The 18800-nt window shown below is 41.1% G+C and overlaps 1 protein-coding gene across 1 annotated transcript in view; it reads left to right on the top strand.

Moving 5' to 3' along the window:
* WNT7B (wingless-type MMTV integration site family, member 7B) overlaps positions 1-13669 on the top strand; it is a 41747-nt gene extending 28078 nt beyond the window's left edge. The window contains exons 3-4 of the mRNA XM_009696811.1: positions 1143-1414; positions 12940-13669. Coding sequence (XP_009695113.1) covers positions 1143-1414; positions 12940-13419 — 752 coding nt within the window. The 3' untranslated portion in view covers positions 13420-13669. The remainder of the gene's footprint in view (positions 1-1142; positions 1415-12939) is intronic.
* The last annotated feature ends 5131 nt before the right edge of the window (positions 13670-18800 follow it).

Here is an 18800-nt window from a genome sequence, read left to right as displayed (position 1 = left end):
GGGAAACGTTATAAATAAGAACAGCAAAACACCATGAGCCATGATCCAGCCCTACCTTAAGTCGGTGACAGAGTGTGGTCTCACATGAGAACAGGAAAGGGCTGTAGCATCCCTTTCCATCGTTCTGCCTCTCTATCTCCTTGCTTACGTGCAGCCCACAGGCAACTCAGCCAACTAGTGTCTAGTAAAGAAAGAAAGCTTATTTATCTCTCTCTGTATATGCAACATGAACAGCTATAACATGGAATTGGGCATGAAGAACCTTGGCAAGTAGTGGCATCATAGAAAAAATAAAAGAACTTTTTTTCTAAAAAGACTTTTTTCTGAACAAGGCTGTGCTTCCATGACAGTATCTCACTTGTTTTGGAGAGAAAATAATGCTGCCACAGCACTTCCATACCCCTTGCATGCTGAATAACCAAGGTAATGCAGAGGTTTGACTCCGAGCGGGAGTGGAAAAGGGTTGTTACAGCAAAAGTAATATGCAAGAGAAGTCCGCGAGGGAAAGGGCTAGCCTCTACTTTACCTTGAAAGGAAACAAAACCTACCCAGCTCTTGTCTCTATAGGCCTCTCTTGCAATACTTTACACTCAGCATCACTAATGGACGCTACTGGAGCATTTACAAAGGTGGATTAATAATCTTCCCCATTTGTGTGCTAGCCCTCTCCCACATCTGAAAGGGTCTGGTATTTTTTACGTTGTCTGAACGCTTTTTTTTTTACATGCAGTGCCAATGGTTAGAGGTAACTATTGTTTTCCAGTGAGCACTGCCGCCAGTGACTCGCTTATTATTCATCTGAAATAGATAAAGTTCAGCTTGCAAACCTGGCTAGACAGTGTAAAAACAAATCTTGTTGCCTCACCTCACCACTGTCCAGACTCATTGCCAAATTCCCCTCTGGTGAAGGAGGTTAGGTGGGACTATCATATGGCTGATGCTTACCTGGGGTAACGTGCCCCAGTTGAGCCAAGCATTTTCAATACGTATGTAATTCTGTAAGAATGAGAAATACACACTTAGTAGTAATGCCCTCCTCACACTGCTGCCTGACACCGTTGCTGTAGATAATGTGTGTACTTTCTTTAGTAAGTGCGTGCTGCCTTTCTGCCAACCCATCAGCTTTTGGCTTCTCTCCACAGGAAGCAGGGAAGCTGCGTTCACCTATGCCATTACTGCTGCTGGGGTTGCACATGCTGTCACGGCCGCCTGCAGCCAGGGCAACCTCAGCAATTGTGGCTGTGACCGAGAGAAACAGGGCTACTACAACCAGGAGGAGGGCTGGAAGTGGGGAGGCTGCTCTGCGGATATCAGATACGGCATTGAGTTCTCCCGGAGGTTTGTTGATGCCCGAGAAATCAAAAAGAATGCACGGAGGCTGATGAACTTGCACAACAATGAGGCTGGAAGAAAGGTATTCCAGAAAGGACGAGGGATGGGGAAACGTGTGCGCTGGAGGACGGGGGGAGGCTGGCTTGGTGGCAGGAGACATTCCCCGAGAACTTACCCCTCTCTCTGCTGTTATCCCACACCCACATCAAGTTACCTGATGGCATCTAATGTTTAAGTTTTGTTGCTGTTTCTTTTTATTCAGAGCTGACCGTGTATTATAGATGCTCTCCTAAACCTTCCTGCTTCCTAAGCCTTCTTTCCAGTCCCACTGATAACAGAGAGGACTTTGCTGGAGCTGTTTGGCATAACGATAAATCTTTGCTTTTCATCTCCTTTGCAAAAATCTAGCAAGAGATGTCGAGGCTTGTGATGAGACAGGACTGAGTGTCTGCATTGCTAAACTCCCACAGCGCTTGTAGCTGTTTATTCCATCCAAACCCAAAACACTTCTTTGACCACAGCTCTAATGAAATACACACTTCATAGCAAATGCACAATTGTCCGTTTCGCACTGGCGGGCTACAGACAGCTGCATAAGTGTCACTTTGGAAGAAGAAACAGTTTCACGTCTACAACCATGGCTGAGTTGCTTGGAATGGAAACAATAAACATCACGGAGCTATGCTGATTTATGTCTGTTGAACAACAATCCTCATAGCTCTCAAAGCTTGCCCTTTAAAAAGTATAACAAATCTTTCTGCATAATACATACCTACCTCAGGAGAGATTTTACTATACCTTCAATGTGCTTTCCCACAGGTAAAAAATGCTGCTTCTACCCTTGTCCACACCTAGCCCCCAAAGTTAGACTGAAATTTTCTCCTCTACACCAGCCTGTGCTTTCAGTCTTACACCGAGCACTAGGCACTGCAGTGGGCAGAGATGGTTGCACTGGTGGTACCAGAAGCAGTACAATTATCTTACTGCCTCTATTTTGCTTATTAACACTCAGTCCATGCAGCAGAACCTCCTGGGGATTGCAGTTGGCTGTGCACTGAAACGGAAGGTGGTGTACGGGCAGTTATCCCTTGGGATGAAAGCGCCATATAAACTCAACAGGGCGAAAGAGTTCAGTTATGGGGCATAATCTCCAGTGTAGAGACAGGATTGATACTCCAGTGATGGTTGATACTGACGTATCCAGATGTGAAGGAAAGAGCTGACTAAAGAGCAGACAGAAAAGCATCCTTAAGAAGGGCACAACCTTTTTTCCCCAAACTTGCTGCCACGGGTGTAAGATCACCTCATACTGCTGTATGAGGTGCTCTTGGAAGAGCAGCAGCTTGGAAGACCAGTTCCAGGCCTGATCACTTCTCTTAGCCTTGGCCTTTCACCTCAGCGTCATGCATTGTGTTTGGATACAAAAGAAGAAGGAAGCCACATGTTAAACTTGCAAGGGAGCATTTAGTACTGCTAGATGCATTCTCATCCCTGCTTAAACTGGCAGCCCTCTGTGGTGGGCCCTGTGCCATGGAGATGCTGATGCGCGTCCCGTTTTGAACATGTTACAGTCTAGGTGTGAAAGAGGGACCAAAGAGCAGAAGTAGATGCATAGATGGAGAACAGGGAAGTCCCTTGCCCAAGGACAGAAGGCAGCTCAGTATCTCAGCCAGGCACTGGTCCCAGGTCCCCCAGTTCTAAATATAGTCCATTAATCACTAGACCACATTGCTGATTCTTATTAAGCAAATTATATTTTTACTCTTCATCAGACTTTCATAAGCAGGGGGACATAAGCAAACCAAAGGAGTGTGTGTTTTTGCAGATATTTCTGGAAGCAGCATCCATGCAAATGCATTTCTTTTGACATTTCTAAAAACTTAACTTTTTGCAAATGTTCTTGCAAAACCAAAATGATAACACTTTGATGTTTTTGAGATAGGAATAAAAAGGCTTGTAAATACTGACAATATAGGTGTTTTTTTTCCCCCCAAATACACATTTTTATAAATAGTACTTTGGAATGTACTCACTTTTTTGATGTTGTCATTTTTCGGTAGTTATTTATATGCACATATATATTCATTGTAATCATTAATGCATCATATTGCTTTCAAAAGCTAAGGATCACTGGAAAGGATTTGGTGTAGCTTTTTGTTTTTAAGTACGATCCATCAAATCCTGAAGAATGTGCTCATATGAAAGATGATTTGGGGGTCATGTTTAGAAATAATGTTGGTGTTATGACATACATTCCCATGAAATGAATATGCAAAGTTGTACAGTGTATAATACTTAGTGATTTTGGTTCATCTGAGATCATCTACTGTTTGTAGAAATTAGACATTCTGAATTCAAAACTGGCTGAAACTTCAGGTTAGAACAAAACTCTGGAAACTAGGATATGTTTTCTTTGTTTCTGGGTTGGACCTTTACAAAAGCAGCCAGAGAGTTTTGTGCAATTTCAACGTGAAATCACAAGTCCCTTCTGAGAATCCAGGCAAACTTGAAATCTGACCTACATTCACCTGAAATTTGGCAGTTTTGGGAGTCCTGAGTAAACCTGGATTGGATTGTGAGCCTGATGCAGAATTGGAAACCAGATTTTTGCTTATGTGTGGATGTCATTCTGACATACTCGCCATGGTCCTTTGTCACACTCAAGTCAGAAATAACTGCATTCATGTCTGGACACTTGCTGAAGCACAACATTGAACCTCCATCTTCCTCCTTTTCCCTTCCAAAAATCTCACAACACAACTGGGAAGAGCTTGTATCTCTCTGAATAAAACTGTCAGTACTATCCAGCTGATCTGCATGCAACTGGTCTTAAAATTTGGAAAGAGTTTGGAGCCAAGCTTCTGGTTCATGACTGCTATTATTAAGGACCAAAGTAAGGATATTTTTCCCTTCTTACGAATAGGAATAAAAGGTAAGAAGGAGACCACAGCTAACTCAGATTATTTTTTCACTTCTTTGTTCATTCAGAAGTTCTCAAATAGTCTTTTCAACCTTAGGGTGGGAATGCCAAGACAGTAAAGGAAATATATGCTTTTGTGGCTTCCTACAGAGATTTCACAGCACTTTCACTATTTAAACCCCCCGCACATTTACAACTATAATGGTAAGGCTCACAGTTCTTATTCAGTCAAATTGAATTGGCTTTTTGAGTTAGGCAAGAACAACAATATTTAGCCAATAAATCTGCTGTCTTCATTTTAGTCTTCTCTTTAAATCCCAGAGCCTCCTAAGATAGAAACATGAGGAAAAAAGGATGCAAAGAGCTCCCAACCTCACCTACAGTTATTTTCAACTTGCTCTGAAGTCAGTGGAAGGCCCTTGATGACCTCACTAGACCCCTCAGGTGGCCAGAAGATCATTGCTGGGATCATTATCCAGGACTCTGACCACCAGTTTTTCCCCCAGAACAATTATTTGGATGCTCTCTTATACCATCGCATGAAGTTTTTCATGTGCCAGGGCAGGAATCTTGCCCATCCTCAATCTCTCCCAGCGCTTGTCCCGGACACGCCTGAGTCAGAGGCATTTGTAACTATAGCAGTGACTATAACATTTTGCTCTCATAGGGATGTTCTCAAAAGCTGGCCTGCTGGTATTTCACTGCTGTTAAAAATAGAGTCCTGGGGAATTTCTCTTTGAAGAAAAAACAGCATGCTGTATAAATAATTGCACAAACTTTGCAAACAGATGAGGCGGGAAACAGTTCTGGAGGCTTTTTAACTGGAGTCTGGGACTGAGGTGCTCAGCACAACACTCTGATAAAGTATCTCCTTGGAAAAAGAGACGATATTTAGGCTTTTCAGGGAATTTCTGATGACTGTAGAAAGAACGAATCCCCTGCTTGCCCCGCATTGCATCCCCTAATGGCTCTGCATTGCATTTCTAAGAATTGTTTCAGCTAATGGCAAGTTTGTGAAGTTTCTAATAAATTTGTAATGAATAGCACCAGTGACAAAATCATAAACTTGCCATTGGTGCCATTTGGAAGAAATAAATGCTTAGTGATTCCTGGTGACATGAGACGGTACTGATGGAAGATTTATGCTTTGTGGCAAAACAGTGCCGTGCTTTGTAAAAAAGTGAAGTAGCCAACTTCACCATCAGTTTTTAAATGGCTGCTATGATTCAGGATGGGAAGTACAAGTGTGGTAAATGAAAACAAGCCCCCAAAGGAAGACTAGTGTAAGCCTAATGCAAATGTTACTGAAAGAATGGCTTGTTGCAAATCTGAATGATTACAGAGAGATCTGTGGGCAAAACTTTGATAGAGTAATGAAAAATTAAATACCAACAAAACCAAGTAAGCTTTGATGCTGTTTTATGAGACAGCTTTCTACCATGTATTTTTAGAAACAAGTGTCTTTATTCTGGGATAAATGAACTTAGAAAGAGTAACATCTGGGAACGCACACCATTAATCTTAACTTTTTGTTGAAAGCTTCAAAACAATGACCGGCTCTCATGAGGAATCTCAATTATAAAAATGGGGTTTTCTGTTTGTTTGTTTTTAAGGGGTGAGCTAAAAGAACAAGCTGACAAATTGGTAGCAGATCACAGCTTTTACCAAAAAGAGGAAAAGAAATGTTTCTAACAGTTTATCAATCAATTAGGCCCTTACGATAGACAATGACTGTGGTTATGCGGAGAAAAAGCTGGCCTATTTCTTTCCCTTCCAGAAACACACCCATCACACTGACTGCCAGCAACTCAGCCTGGTACCATCCCAATATTTATTCCTTTGTAATGCTGATGGGTTTTTCTTGTTTTTTTTTCAAATGCCTGGAAAATGACATCTTTATTTTACATTTGAAACAATAAGAGTGTGGGCACAAAAAAAAAATAAAATTTAGACTCTCTTCAGAAGAGATTATTCAATTACTTGGGACAACATTTCCATCTAAGCCATGGCTTGTTCTCACAGTTTCTGGCGCCACAGGACTGTGGTACTGGGAAGGGTTTTTTTGCTGACATGCTTTGGCTGTAGAACAGCTAACGATGTGATTTGATGGTCATCATTCATTCTATATATACATATATACACACACACATATATACATAGAATGTGTGTGTGTGTAGATAATTATGGATATTTATACATATTTATATGTGTTGTCTGTGCATAAAATATGTAAGAAAGTATTAGCTCATTTCATCTCACATGAAACATTTAAATTAATAAGCTCACTTCTGCAAGATGCACAGCATGCCCTAATATGCTTCAGAGTGCCCTCACTGTCACCTAACAGGACATAAAGATTAGAAGCTATGTCCAGAAAAAGACTCTGGATTAAATGCTCTGAAGTCACAGTGGAGGCTGAATCCCAGTTTCAAATGTGAAAGCCAACTGATTTTATGCTCTTATAAGCCTAAAATATTCTTCAAAATGTGACTTTGTTTCCTGAGTCATTTCAGCGATTTAAAGAATGTGACTTTCCAGGTTTTACGGCCCTGAGTCCATCATTTGCTGAAAGTTTCTTTCTCTAAAAATGACAAACTATTTCACTGCACATCCCTTGTGAGAACACTCATGAAAGAAAAGCTTTCAATAGTTGTGCTTCATGGCATACTTTCCACTTTCTCACTTAAATTGATTTGCAGACAGATATAAATTCAATTTCAAAAAGTTTGGTGTTACAGCTTGGGTGGGTTAGATGGATAGCTAATGCTTATCCATATGTCCTGAATATGCAAGCTTTGGCTCAAAAATCTCATGAGGATAGTTCTCCTGCTTCCAGTTGGGCTGGATTTACTAGCCTATTTTTTTCTTCCAGAAACACACCCTTAACATTGACTGCCAGAAGCTACATCTGGTACTATCTTACTTTTTGAACATTTTGCTTTAAAATTAGAGGGGGGGAAATAGCCAAATATTTTAGGACTTGCTAAATGGTTTTATTCTAGAAATGTGCATGCCTATGCATACCATGCAATGTATGCAAGACAGATACCATCCATCTAGTAAAATATTACTGCACCCCCTCAAACCTGACATCTCTATATTGCCTAACAGAATAAAACCAGCAATGAAATGTTTTTAATCCTTTAAGATGATACTTAAAACTTTACCTTCAAGCTTGACCACAAATTCCATAAAAAAGAGAGTGAAATACTGCAATCACACTTGGTTTGGGGATGATTTGAAGGGTGCTTCTCAAGATTTTTGCTTTTTGCAACATTTCACTGTAAAAATAAAATTCAGAAAGTTTTAACCAATTGCAGCAGTTTATTGCTCTAACTTAGCAGCTATTTTCTCTTCTTCTAGAAGGCAGGGAAGGTGCACAGATGGGTTAGGCTCTATAGCCCATCCTCATAATAGTAGGGACCTTCATCTGATGGGCAGCAAGTCCCAAAATCCCAGGCTTATTTTCCTCCTAGCCAAGAGGAGAACGTGGGTAAAGAGGGCAATGGGTCTGCTTCAGGTTGTTTTCATGCATTCAGTGGGGATAGTATGGGAGAGGGAGCCTTACCTGGGGAGGCAGGTGAAAGGCAGGGCAGGACAAGGTCCACTGATGCCTCTTGGTACCTCAGCAGGTCCCCAGCCCTGCTGAGCTCTGGCCAGTGCCAGGGAAAAACCATCTCACGTGATGGCTGGATACTGACCTGCTGCAGAGCAGAGGTTCCCTGCTCCTGTAGAACCAAACAATAAGAAAACCAGGGATGTGACAAGGGAAGGAGTAAGCACAGCAATTCAGTTCCTCATCTCCCGCCCCACAGAGTATAAATGTTTCGATGCTCGATGGAACAGCCTCACAGAGGAGCAGAAAGAAAAATACGCAGCTGAATCACCCGTATTCCTCTCCTGCTGACTCCATGCCTTCTCCTTACAGGGCTGAGCCCAACCTGAGGAGACATGGCACAAACTGCTCCATTTTGGGCTTTGTGATCTGCTATTAATGAAGAATATTTTCAGGACATTTGTATTAGAGGAGTAGGATTACACCCTACTAATGTTAATTACACCATTGGCTATCAGAGTTAAAAAACCAAACCCAAACAAACCTAACTTTGTTTCCCAGATGGGACCATGAGATCAGCGTTTTGTCAGCAGTGGTGGACCCCAGGCTGAAGTGAGACTCAGGTTAGGCAGTGCCCACACACCATCGGCACGCCATCGGCTCTCGTGGCTGCAGCCGCACGAGTATCAAAGGGGTAGTGACATCTTGTGACCAGGATCCATCTCTTTTCGTACTGTTATTACCCCAGACTAAAGTTTTTTCGTACTGTTATTACCCCAGACTAAAGTTGATCACTTGCATATTTGATGGGGGAGAACTCCTCAAGTCTTCTCTTTCTTTTTGATACTGCAGTCAAAGTGTAATACGGATTTTGTTACATTCAACATCTGGTCCAAAAATGTGCATTTCCACTAAGGAAAACACAAACCAGAAAAGGCAAGCCAAAACAAACACACACAAAATGTTACTATTGTTTTTACATATTTTATCCAGATAGGATTTTCAATATGTACAGAAACTGTATCTGATGTTATGCAGTTGGGTCTAGATATGGAACTTGAAAAAACGAATTTATTTTCTTGTGTATCATTTTGTTTTATTCCAGTCTTCACAAGTCTTCTCCTATTTAACTGGCAGTGGACAACCCTCAAATTGCATTTTCTGTGTATGATTTATATAGGTATAAAAATATGTGGGATAAGAAAGCTTTAACATTATATTTCACAATTCATTTAGCAAAGTAGCAGTAGTTAGAAAATTTTACTTGGCAAGATCATACTGGGGTGGGAGTGGGCCTGTATGTGGAAAAGGGATCTAAGGAATGTTCCTACGATTAGTCTGAGGCAGCACAGTCCAACGATGGGAATTTGCTCTGGGAGGTAGAGCTTGCTGTAAAGCATTCAAGATTAGATACGATGCACTGACATATGACAAATGAAACTGCTGAGAGAGTGGGTCGTACGAGCTAATGATTTTCAATCTTTAATCAGGCACCTACCTTGGCATAGTGTATTAGATTTGAGTAAATAAGTACCTTTAAGGCTCAGGGTCAAAGCTTTGATGGGAATTTTGCTGAGGAAAACTGGGCTGGAGGCACATTTAGGAAGAAAAACATTAGTCGCTCTTCATTCACAGCATTGAGCAAACAGGGTCAAATCCTGCCACCTTTGCCAGGTCCAGTGGCACCTTGCTGGCAAGTTGGAAGCTGCTTGAGATACCACACAGCCAGACATACCTCTGGGAAAGCCGGAGCGTGCTGGCTTGTCAGCAAAGAGGAATGCTCTGCAGCATCTGGGTGGAAAGAGGGGAAAAAAATGTTGCTTAGAATCTGCTTAGTTTGGGCCTTGTATTCCCTGACCTCCAAGTTTTTGGGCACAATTTTATACCCACAGCTGACTGTGGGCACACAAATTATAGCATTCAGGAATTTAACTACCTGATGATTGGGCCTGCGCTCAGTGTTGTAACCCCAAGCATTCCACATTCATGAGAGAAGCCTCTGAAAAAAATAAAAAAAACCTGCGAGATTGGCTTCAGGATCATGAATTAATACTTTTTGAAACTTCTGCTTTTTTGAGCCTGCGTGGCTTGCATTTGCAAGTTCTTCCACCATCATAAACAGTGGGAACCTTTGAAAAAATAGAGCAGCGAAATCAGATTTCTGTGCAGCAAAATGACTCGCGAAACTGGACCTTCAGAAAACAACAAGAAGAAGAAATCAAGACTTACGATAAAGTTGCTGGAGGTTGCACCGCAAAGAGTGCCAGGCTGTACATAAATGGCAGCATCTCAATCAAATACACACAGAGGCAAACACATATACACACACACATCCATATATAAATACACACCTACAAAGATATCACCTAGGGCACCAGAACGGATGCTATCTTTGTCTTTCAGGAACACTTTCTGCTGTATGAGGGAAGCACATCCCTGACAGAGACGGAGGCTCCTTGGAACACTGTCCAGAGCGTTGAGCCCACACAAGAATAAGGAGCCTCACAAGTTTCACTTCCTCCCACTCTCTGAGCAAGTTACTGACTTGGCCTTTTCAACCAAAAAACCAGATCTCAGAAACACATGTAGAACATGATGAAACGTGTACTCTTCACCAAGATTTACCACTTAGGGAGAAGAGGAGCGTGAATCAGGCGTGGCACATCCGTCCCCTTGGTAGTGCTATCCTGGAAGTCCTTAGATCTTAGCGCTCTTTGGTGAAGGTGTAGAGAAGGTTGCCTCCATCCACCTGTTGTCGTGGATTTTGCTGCAGTTCTTGTGGCTGCAACTGCGTGTTGACCAGTGGTTGAGAAAGCTGTAGAAACAGGCCAGTTTCAAAAAAACATATTTCAGCAATATCAAGCAAAACTTACAAGCACTTTTATACATATTTACATGCACATCTAAATACCAACAGATTATTTTAACCCAAATTTGTGGAACAGGATTGGAATCTTGTTTGGAGGTCTTTGAAAAACCACGTCTTTCTGCACAGGCACAAAGTAGAGACAGAGGAGACCCTGGAGACCCTGAAAGACCCTGGAGTATTTCTTAAGGCATTCCTCGACTCACTGCCACTGAAACGCTGCTGCTGCAGCAGAAGGTGGCAAGTTTCCGCTTTTTTCTGTAGGGAAGAAAGGAAGGTGATAGAGTTTGCCAGTGGCCTTTCCAGTGTCCACAAAATCAGCTCACCACAGCCCTGCTGATTTTCTTTTTTAGAGTAGTTGCAGCTATAGGAACTTTTTCCCTAATGCAGTAAACCTTCCTGGAAATCGCCTTTTGTGCCTCTGATAGGCTAACTTGACCTTGAGCTGTGGTTCCAGGAGGTCTAAAGTATTTTTTAAAAGGATGGTCAGCTATCTTGTACTTGCTACTGTATGCTGGCAAGGGACAATCAAACCCAAATATTCTCTTTAATATTGAAACCCCAGAAATTTGGGAAAAAACAAAACATACAATTTAAGTGAAACTCGAACAACTCAGGAGGGTGCCCTCTATTTGCAGGAATAACCAGATCCGTACAGCTTTTATTTTAAGGCTGGTTTCTTAAGCAGTAAGCATTTTTTACTTCCCTTCTACTTCATTATGCCATTGTACTCAGATTTCGGCCCTTTTATCCTTTGCCCATTTCAGTCATGTTCTGGGATCTGCAATGAAACCACTACAGGAGATGGTCTGCAGCATCAGTAATGCTTTAAGACAAGCTCAGTAGCTCATATTTCTTTGTTAGCATCCCATTGCGAAGGGGAAAGATCAGTTTGCTTTGTTCTTAGGCCTTGATTTTCATAAGCTAATGATGACTGTGGGTGTAATTGTGGTCAGGCTTAAGTGGTAGCACAAGGGCAGGAAAACAGAGAGGCGCTTCCAAGGCTGGTTTCCCCTCCATTGCGCACGCGGAGCAGGAGGGCATCTGCTTGCCTTCCCCCCCGGGCATACACCCATGCCTGGGGAATTTTGCCTTTAACAGTTGAAAGTTAATATTACCAATAGTTTTAAATATGCTGAATATGAACTGAGAAGTTAATAAGAATAGGGTACCTGAGCTCTAGGTTGTCCAACCTGTGAGCTGTGGTGGCTTCACGAGCGTAAGAAACCTAAATTTTGGGTTGTTATTCTAAGGTTGGCAATGACATACTCCACAGTAAATACAAGAACGTTACGGAAGAAGATGACTTCTTACACCAGCACTCAATTCTAATTCACACCCCTTTTCCCTATGAGAGATTTTAAAAAAATCCTCAGATATTTTACTGTGCCAGCCGTGGTGCAGCTTGGCTACAGCGGAGGTCGGAGGTCGGGAGTGGAGCGTGAGCCCAAGCACCCACCAGTTTGGGTCCCTTCTAGGGACCACCTGATGCTGGATTAACCTCCTCTAGCAATAGCCATAATAAATCCTCCCATTTCACTCTGGCTCACAGCTGAGCAGGACCCTTCAGTGGATTTTATTTCCTCTAACGTTGCTCAATCATTGCCCTGATGCAAAAAATTAATTTGTGGCCCAACATTTGCTTGATAGTTGGGCTATATACTGCAAGGATTGCTGCTTTTAAAGGGGGCGATATGCTCTGTGGGTTGTATAGTTAATAGGTATGCCAGTATAGGCAAAATTTTTAATTATGCAGTGAACATGAATGCCTATTCAGCCAGACAGTATATATTGTTCTGCGATATTCAAGCTGGTCAAAATTTTTTAAATATTCCTTGAGCATTACTTACAGCAATTAAGATGAAATATTCTGAATCTTACAACACTTAAAAAAAAGATTAGTTTTTTTCTGTTTTCAAAATGAAAATGGTTTGAAAAATTTTTTTAAGTCACTGGAGTCCCATGAATTACTTTGGCTCTAAAGACATGTCTTCTGAAATGTAAGTAAATATCCTCCAATGTTTGGAAACAGAATGCAAATGTTTTCTAATAAAATGACAAAACACTGCATTTCTGACCAGGCACCTTGTAAAATAAAATGTGTTATGAGCATTCTGCTGGGAGGTGAGAAGATTTATGAGCATGCATTTGAAAAATTTCAGCCAGCAGTAATGAATATTCATATGAAATAAACAGACTGAGATTTAGGCAAGCTTGCAATACCGTTTTCCTGCAGTAACAATATGCAAATATCTGTACACATAGGTTCTCGAAGAGAGAATGAAATTGGAGTGCAAGTGTCATGGAGTTTCAGGTTCCTGTACAACTAAGACCTGCTGGACCACGCTTCCTAAATTCAGAGAGATTGGATATATTTTGAAAGAGAAATACAACGCTGCAGTGCAAGTGGAGGTGGTACGAGCCAGTAGACTAAGACAGCCGACCTTCCTGAAGATCAAGCAGATTAAAAGTTACCAGAAACCCATGGAAACAGATTTAGTGTATATCGAAAAGTCACCCAACTACTGTGAGGAAGATGCTTCCACGGGGAGTGTCGGTACCCAGGGACGACTGTGCAACCGTACCTCTCCCAATGCGGATGGGTGTGACATGATGTGCTGTGGAAGAGGGTACAACACACACCAGTACACCAAGGTGTGGCAATGCAATTGCAAATTCCACTGGTGCTGCTTTGTGAAGTGCAACACGTGTAGCGAGCGGACAGAGGTGTTCACCTGCAAATAATGGCATCATGTGCAAATGAACAGAACAAATCACCACGAGTGAAGAAAGTGGAGTACAACAAACGACGACAGCATCATTTTGCACATCTAATCTTCTTTGGGAAAAAAAACACAAAACCAACAACCAACCAACACCACAACAACCGCTCCCTCCCCACTACTTACACTTCTAAGGATGGTGCATTTTGGCTGGCTGGCTGTTGTAACTGCTTTGGAAACAAGGGCAACAGGATTAAGGTGATGTTGACAACCACACGAAACTTTGTCTCTCTTTTATGTCTTTTTTTTTTTTTTTTTTTTTTTTTAAATCTACAATCTGGGTGTTGTAGAGTTCTCCTAGTAAGTGTTTTAAGTTATACATATCAGAGAACCTGATTGCATTGCAACTCCCATGAAATCTAAAAGAAAAAGACACTTTTTCCTATTTTACAACAACAAAACCACCGAGCCCTGTGCAAATAAAGACTTTTTTTTTAAAGGAAACGAAATCTTCACTGACTAGAACACAGCAGTCTTGCTGCAAAAACCTTAACTTCTAAGAAAGTACGTAGAGAGAAAACAACTGGTAGGGAGACAAAATCTATGACGGAAATACTCCACTATCAGTTTGGAAAAAAATAACATTCACAAAATTACATCAGCTGCCAGTGACACTGGAACTCTTTGAATGAACATTAAAAATGATTATTTATGTTTTTAATAGTATCAAAAATTTCTAAGCACTAACGGGTAGCTATGTCTTAATTCTGTACTAAATGTAAACTTATTGGAACTCTGACTTTATGATTTTTGTATTTGGTTCTCCCTAAGTTCTTCAATGCTACTGATCTGTTGTCACTCCACTATTAGAGAGTTCAATTACTGTAGGCCTTAAGCAATTACCAGAACTGAGCAAAAAGATCACGTGAAACTGTGGCTGCAAATGCTTGATAAAGACATTTCCCGCTTGCCTCCTGAACAAGAATGACTCTTTTTAGACTCAGGCTTGAGGCGTGGAGCACCTGCTCTCAGCTCCTTCTAGGGCGTTTTAGGATACAAAGACATGCTTCGACAAATTTCAAAGGTTTTGCTTTGCCGTCAAATGCACTGGTAGGATCTTCCAAGCATTGCATTTTGCCTTTAACAGTTGAAAGTTAAATAGTACCGATAGTTTTAAATAACTTATGCTGAGTATGAACTGAGAAGTTACTAAGAATAGAGTAGCTGAGCTCTAGGTTGTCCAACCCGTGAGCTGTGGTGGCTTCACAAGCGTAAGGAAGCTAAAATTTGGGTTAGTCTGTGTTGTCGTTATTCTAAGGTTGGCAATAACTTGGTAAATACATGAATGTTAAGAAAGAAGCTGACTTTTTACACCAGCACTCAATTCTAATTCACACCCCTTTTCCCTATGAGAGATTTTAAAAAAATCCTCAGATATTTTACTACTGTAAAATCTAGTGTTTTTAACCCCAAGAGCCAGATATGCCCACTTATAACACAGCACAGTTAATCACACAAATGGTTGCTTGTAGCAAAGGTCCCTACCTGATTTTCTGAAAACTTGGATTAAAAATTTCCTAACTTCTGCATATCTGCATTTCTAGCTTTTGTTTCATCTTGCTACTTTTATTGAGGGGCTGCAGAGCCATGAGCCCTCCCCACCTGACATGGAAGCACTTGCCACAGCACACGGCGCTCTTGGGGCAAGGGGCTGGTGGAAATACCGCTCCGCCAGCTCCCATGCTGCATATGTGAACGAGCCAGGATTACCTCTGTAATTTACAGGCCTGTATTAGCAAAAGTAACTAATCACTTGGGGACCTTCGTTCAAACACTCATGAGGACCTGTCTTTCTGACCCCAAGCACTTACCCTCAGAAAATCAGACCCCTTTGATCAGTCTCCCACGGAGCAATCCACAACTGAAGAGCTCATTTTTTTCGTTGTTGCTGTTGGTTTCTAAATACCAGCCTTGGCGTGAACGAGTGCAACTCCACAGAAGTCAACAGGGGCCCCCAAAAACACTAGAGTCACTCCACAGAATTTAAAGTCCCTTTGATTCATGGGTATTGTTGTTGAATAATAGTGATATACTGTACTTTCACTGCATTCTTGACAGGAAGCAAATAAAGCTCCCAAACACAGTAATGCACAGTCTTATGGTACTAGGTACTGTAAATATATTAGAATAGTTTTTGTTAAGTACAATTGAGGAATCCAATTAAGTTATATTATTGTATATCGTTTAAATGTCTATAGAATATTTTAAATTATTGTGAACTACACTGCGTTAAAAAAGAAAAAAAAGGTTATATATTATAACACCAACCACTCTGAAAAGTGGACCAAAGTGACACTTTCTCTTTTATAACCCCATTTCATATAGCTCTGTCAGCTATTGTAACACCACCGTCACACTCCTACGATTGGATTAGCTGTCTAGAATATAACGTTTCAGAACATCCTATAAAAGTTTTGCTGGTGTGGGGGTGCAGCGTTCAGAGAGGTAGTGTATGGCACAAAGCAGGGGCTGACCACGGGAATCCATGGACTTTGAACTGTGTCCAAAGAAAAAACAGTTTTGGTCAGAAAACACCGTTACCACTAATGTACTGAAACTCCCCCCCAAAATGGTGACCTTTTAACAAATGTATCTATGAACAGAAGTGGGTTACACACAACTTTAACTTTAAAAAAAAAGTAGTTGGATGTCAAAGAACTGTGACAATAGAGGTTTGAATGCACCCAGCAACACAACGTGGTTTAACCATACCTTAGCCGTGACAAAACTCAAAATACCATATGTTATTAAAGAATTTAAGAGCAAAGATCAACTTGTTTACTATGTTAATGTTTTATGGCAAGCAGAAAACAAAAGATGAAATGTGTTTCCATTAAAATTTAATTTTTTCCCTTTCTAGTACCCTTTCTTTTTGTTTGTTATTCATTAGAAAAAAAGAAAGAAGGCAACAAGGCCATTTGCGCACAAGCTTCTCTGGACGAGAAATGATAGGTCGTTTTTGTATTTTGTGAGAAACAGTAATGAACGTGCTTGTGTTTGGTGTCACAGGCCAAAGCCATCTACCTACTCCAGTGGTATGGAGGAACTGGCACAAGCACCAACGTTGCTGCTACCAGAGACTTTGGTTGGCTCAAATGAGCAGGAGATAAATGTTTTGTGATAGAAATGTGGCCTCCGACTCCAAAATGGTTCTTTGCCATGAACCTCACGTAACAGATTAGCGAACAGAGAGGAATAAGAGGCGTAGAGGAGAGGCTTGAAGACCCAGACTTCAGCACTTGCACGTGTTCCAGCTTATGCCAGCGAGTTATGGACACATCTGAAAACCCTACCTGAATCGGGACCTAAAAGATTCTACAGCATTTACCTTGGTCAAAATAGTAGCAACCTCCTTGATACTGAGAATAGTGTCTTCCTATACGAAAGCTAAAGAAAAATGTACAACCTTTGTTGTATTTGCCCCTCAGGGAAGATATCCAGCTATAGATAAAGGTATAGCCAAATTCCACATGAACTAAGTCCAAAATAACTTAATTAAAATGAACTGAGTTGCCCTGAGTTTATCGCAGCATAAGTATGCACAGCATGTGACCCATGGATGCCAAAGAAAACACTGCACCTTCTTTCTAATTACATCATGAGAAACTTGTGAATAGAGCTGCAGGAAGTTTTTATAGCAAATGGGAATATTACGTTCGCTTCTACGATGACATCTGGAAAGTAGATGAAACTCATCAAAAGGTTTGCAAATCTTTTAATAAATCTAAAGCATGCTGTGAGTAGGTCACTTAAAGTTTCAAACATATTTCCACAGATTGATTTCTTAGTGTAAGGTGAAAACCCCAAAGCGTTACTGAACGTAACAAATGAAGACCTTCCCTTATACCAGCTTTCCCATGCGAATGGCTCAATATGCCTTTCACTGTTGAAGGCAGAATTGGCGTTCAACAGGAAACGCTTTCTATAAAGCTAGAGATAATTTGCATTCATAGCGATTTTCATAACTGGACACAATGACTGCACGTTTCCTTTCCAATCCTTCAGACCTTTTGTTGCAATGACAGTTCCCATAGCGGAGGCGGTACAGTAAGTGGTACAGTAAAGACCCAACATTCTTCTCTCCGAGTGACAGCCACAACGAGATGTGGGATATATACAACTAAAGCTATGTCTAAGGGAAAAAAACATCAAAGTTGGAAAGGCAGGGGAAGTTGTAAGCAATTTCAGTTTGTGATACTGATATGGTAAGAAACCTCCTGCACGCAAAACAAACCGCATTGTAGGCTGAGCCTCACCCACAAACTCTTTTCCCCCTTGAATCCAAAGTCCTTGTCTGCCTGTCTGCACATTCAGACTGTTTCACTGGAGAACAAGCACGCTCAAAGGCTGGCAAGTATTTTCCTTTTGGTGTTTTAGCTGCTATTAGGAAATTGTAGGGGATCATTTTCTGCCAGGGGACATGTAGTTGCAAATTTAAAATTTGCATCTCATTTTTTAAAAATGGAGATCTAGTTTTTTTTTTTTCCCTGCACATTCCTGCAGTATAGATATATGTGCTTTAAAAGATTTGTTTGGTGAAGAATAAAGATTGCAGTTTTCACATAATATGTGGTTGTTGTTTGTAATGTGTTCCACAGAGCACTGAGGCAGAGGGAATAATACTGCTGTAAATTCAAAATCTTTAGTCATGCTGTTTTTACTGAAAGCAATACACTAAATATTACCTGTTTCAAGACTCTAGTGCGATTCTATTTTATAGGATGGTGCTTTTCATAAGTTGGTACTATGAAATTCCAGAAAAAATGGGAATAACAAAGTATACTTTGGTTCTGTGTCCTCTTATTCTTGCTGCAAACAGACCATCGGATCAATAAGGAACCAGATTAATGATGTTTAAACTTGTGCATAGGTATTAAAAACGATTAAGATGTTTATTTCATAGGCGATTCCAAACAAATGGCACCGCACCAGACATTGGAAATGTTTGCATCGAAAGCCAGCTGTATAATTAGCCTCTGCCTTCATTTGCCCAGCAGTTTAGGGGAAAACCAGCATTTTAGATCCCATACAACTAAAAGGAATTCCCAAGGAGATTACAAGATTTTGATCTTATTGTTTAATTCCTGTGGCTGAGAATGAAAAGGAGCATTCCCTCAATCTTTGGGTAAAGGGAAACCCAAAGGCATTTTGAAGATTATTCACACCACTCAACTTAAAAGACTAAAAGATGGGTTAAGTGAGCTGACAGCCTCTCTGGACTCCCTCTACAATAGGGAGAGCAAACTTGCTCCGGGGTAGGCGTTAGTTCAGCTCTGACAGACCCTCTCCTCCTTCTCAACCGAGAAAAACCCCAGGGAGACATGCTGGATAATTTATCCGCTG

This window comes from Cariama cristata, unplaced genomic scaffold, assembly GCF_000690535.1.
Source record: "Cariama cristata isolate BGI_N322 unplaced genomic scaffold, ASM69053v1 scaffold11840, whole genome shotgun sequence".
Taxonomy (NCBI): Eukaryota; Metazoa; Chordata; class Aves; order Cariamiformes; family Cariamidae; genus Cariama; species Cariama cristata.
The sequence above is the reverse complement of the archived record's forward strand: the minus strand, read 5'-3'. Positions and strand labels throughout refer to the sequence as shown.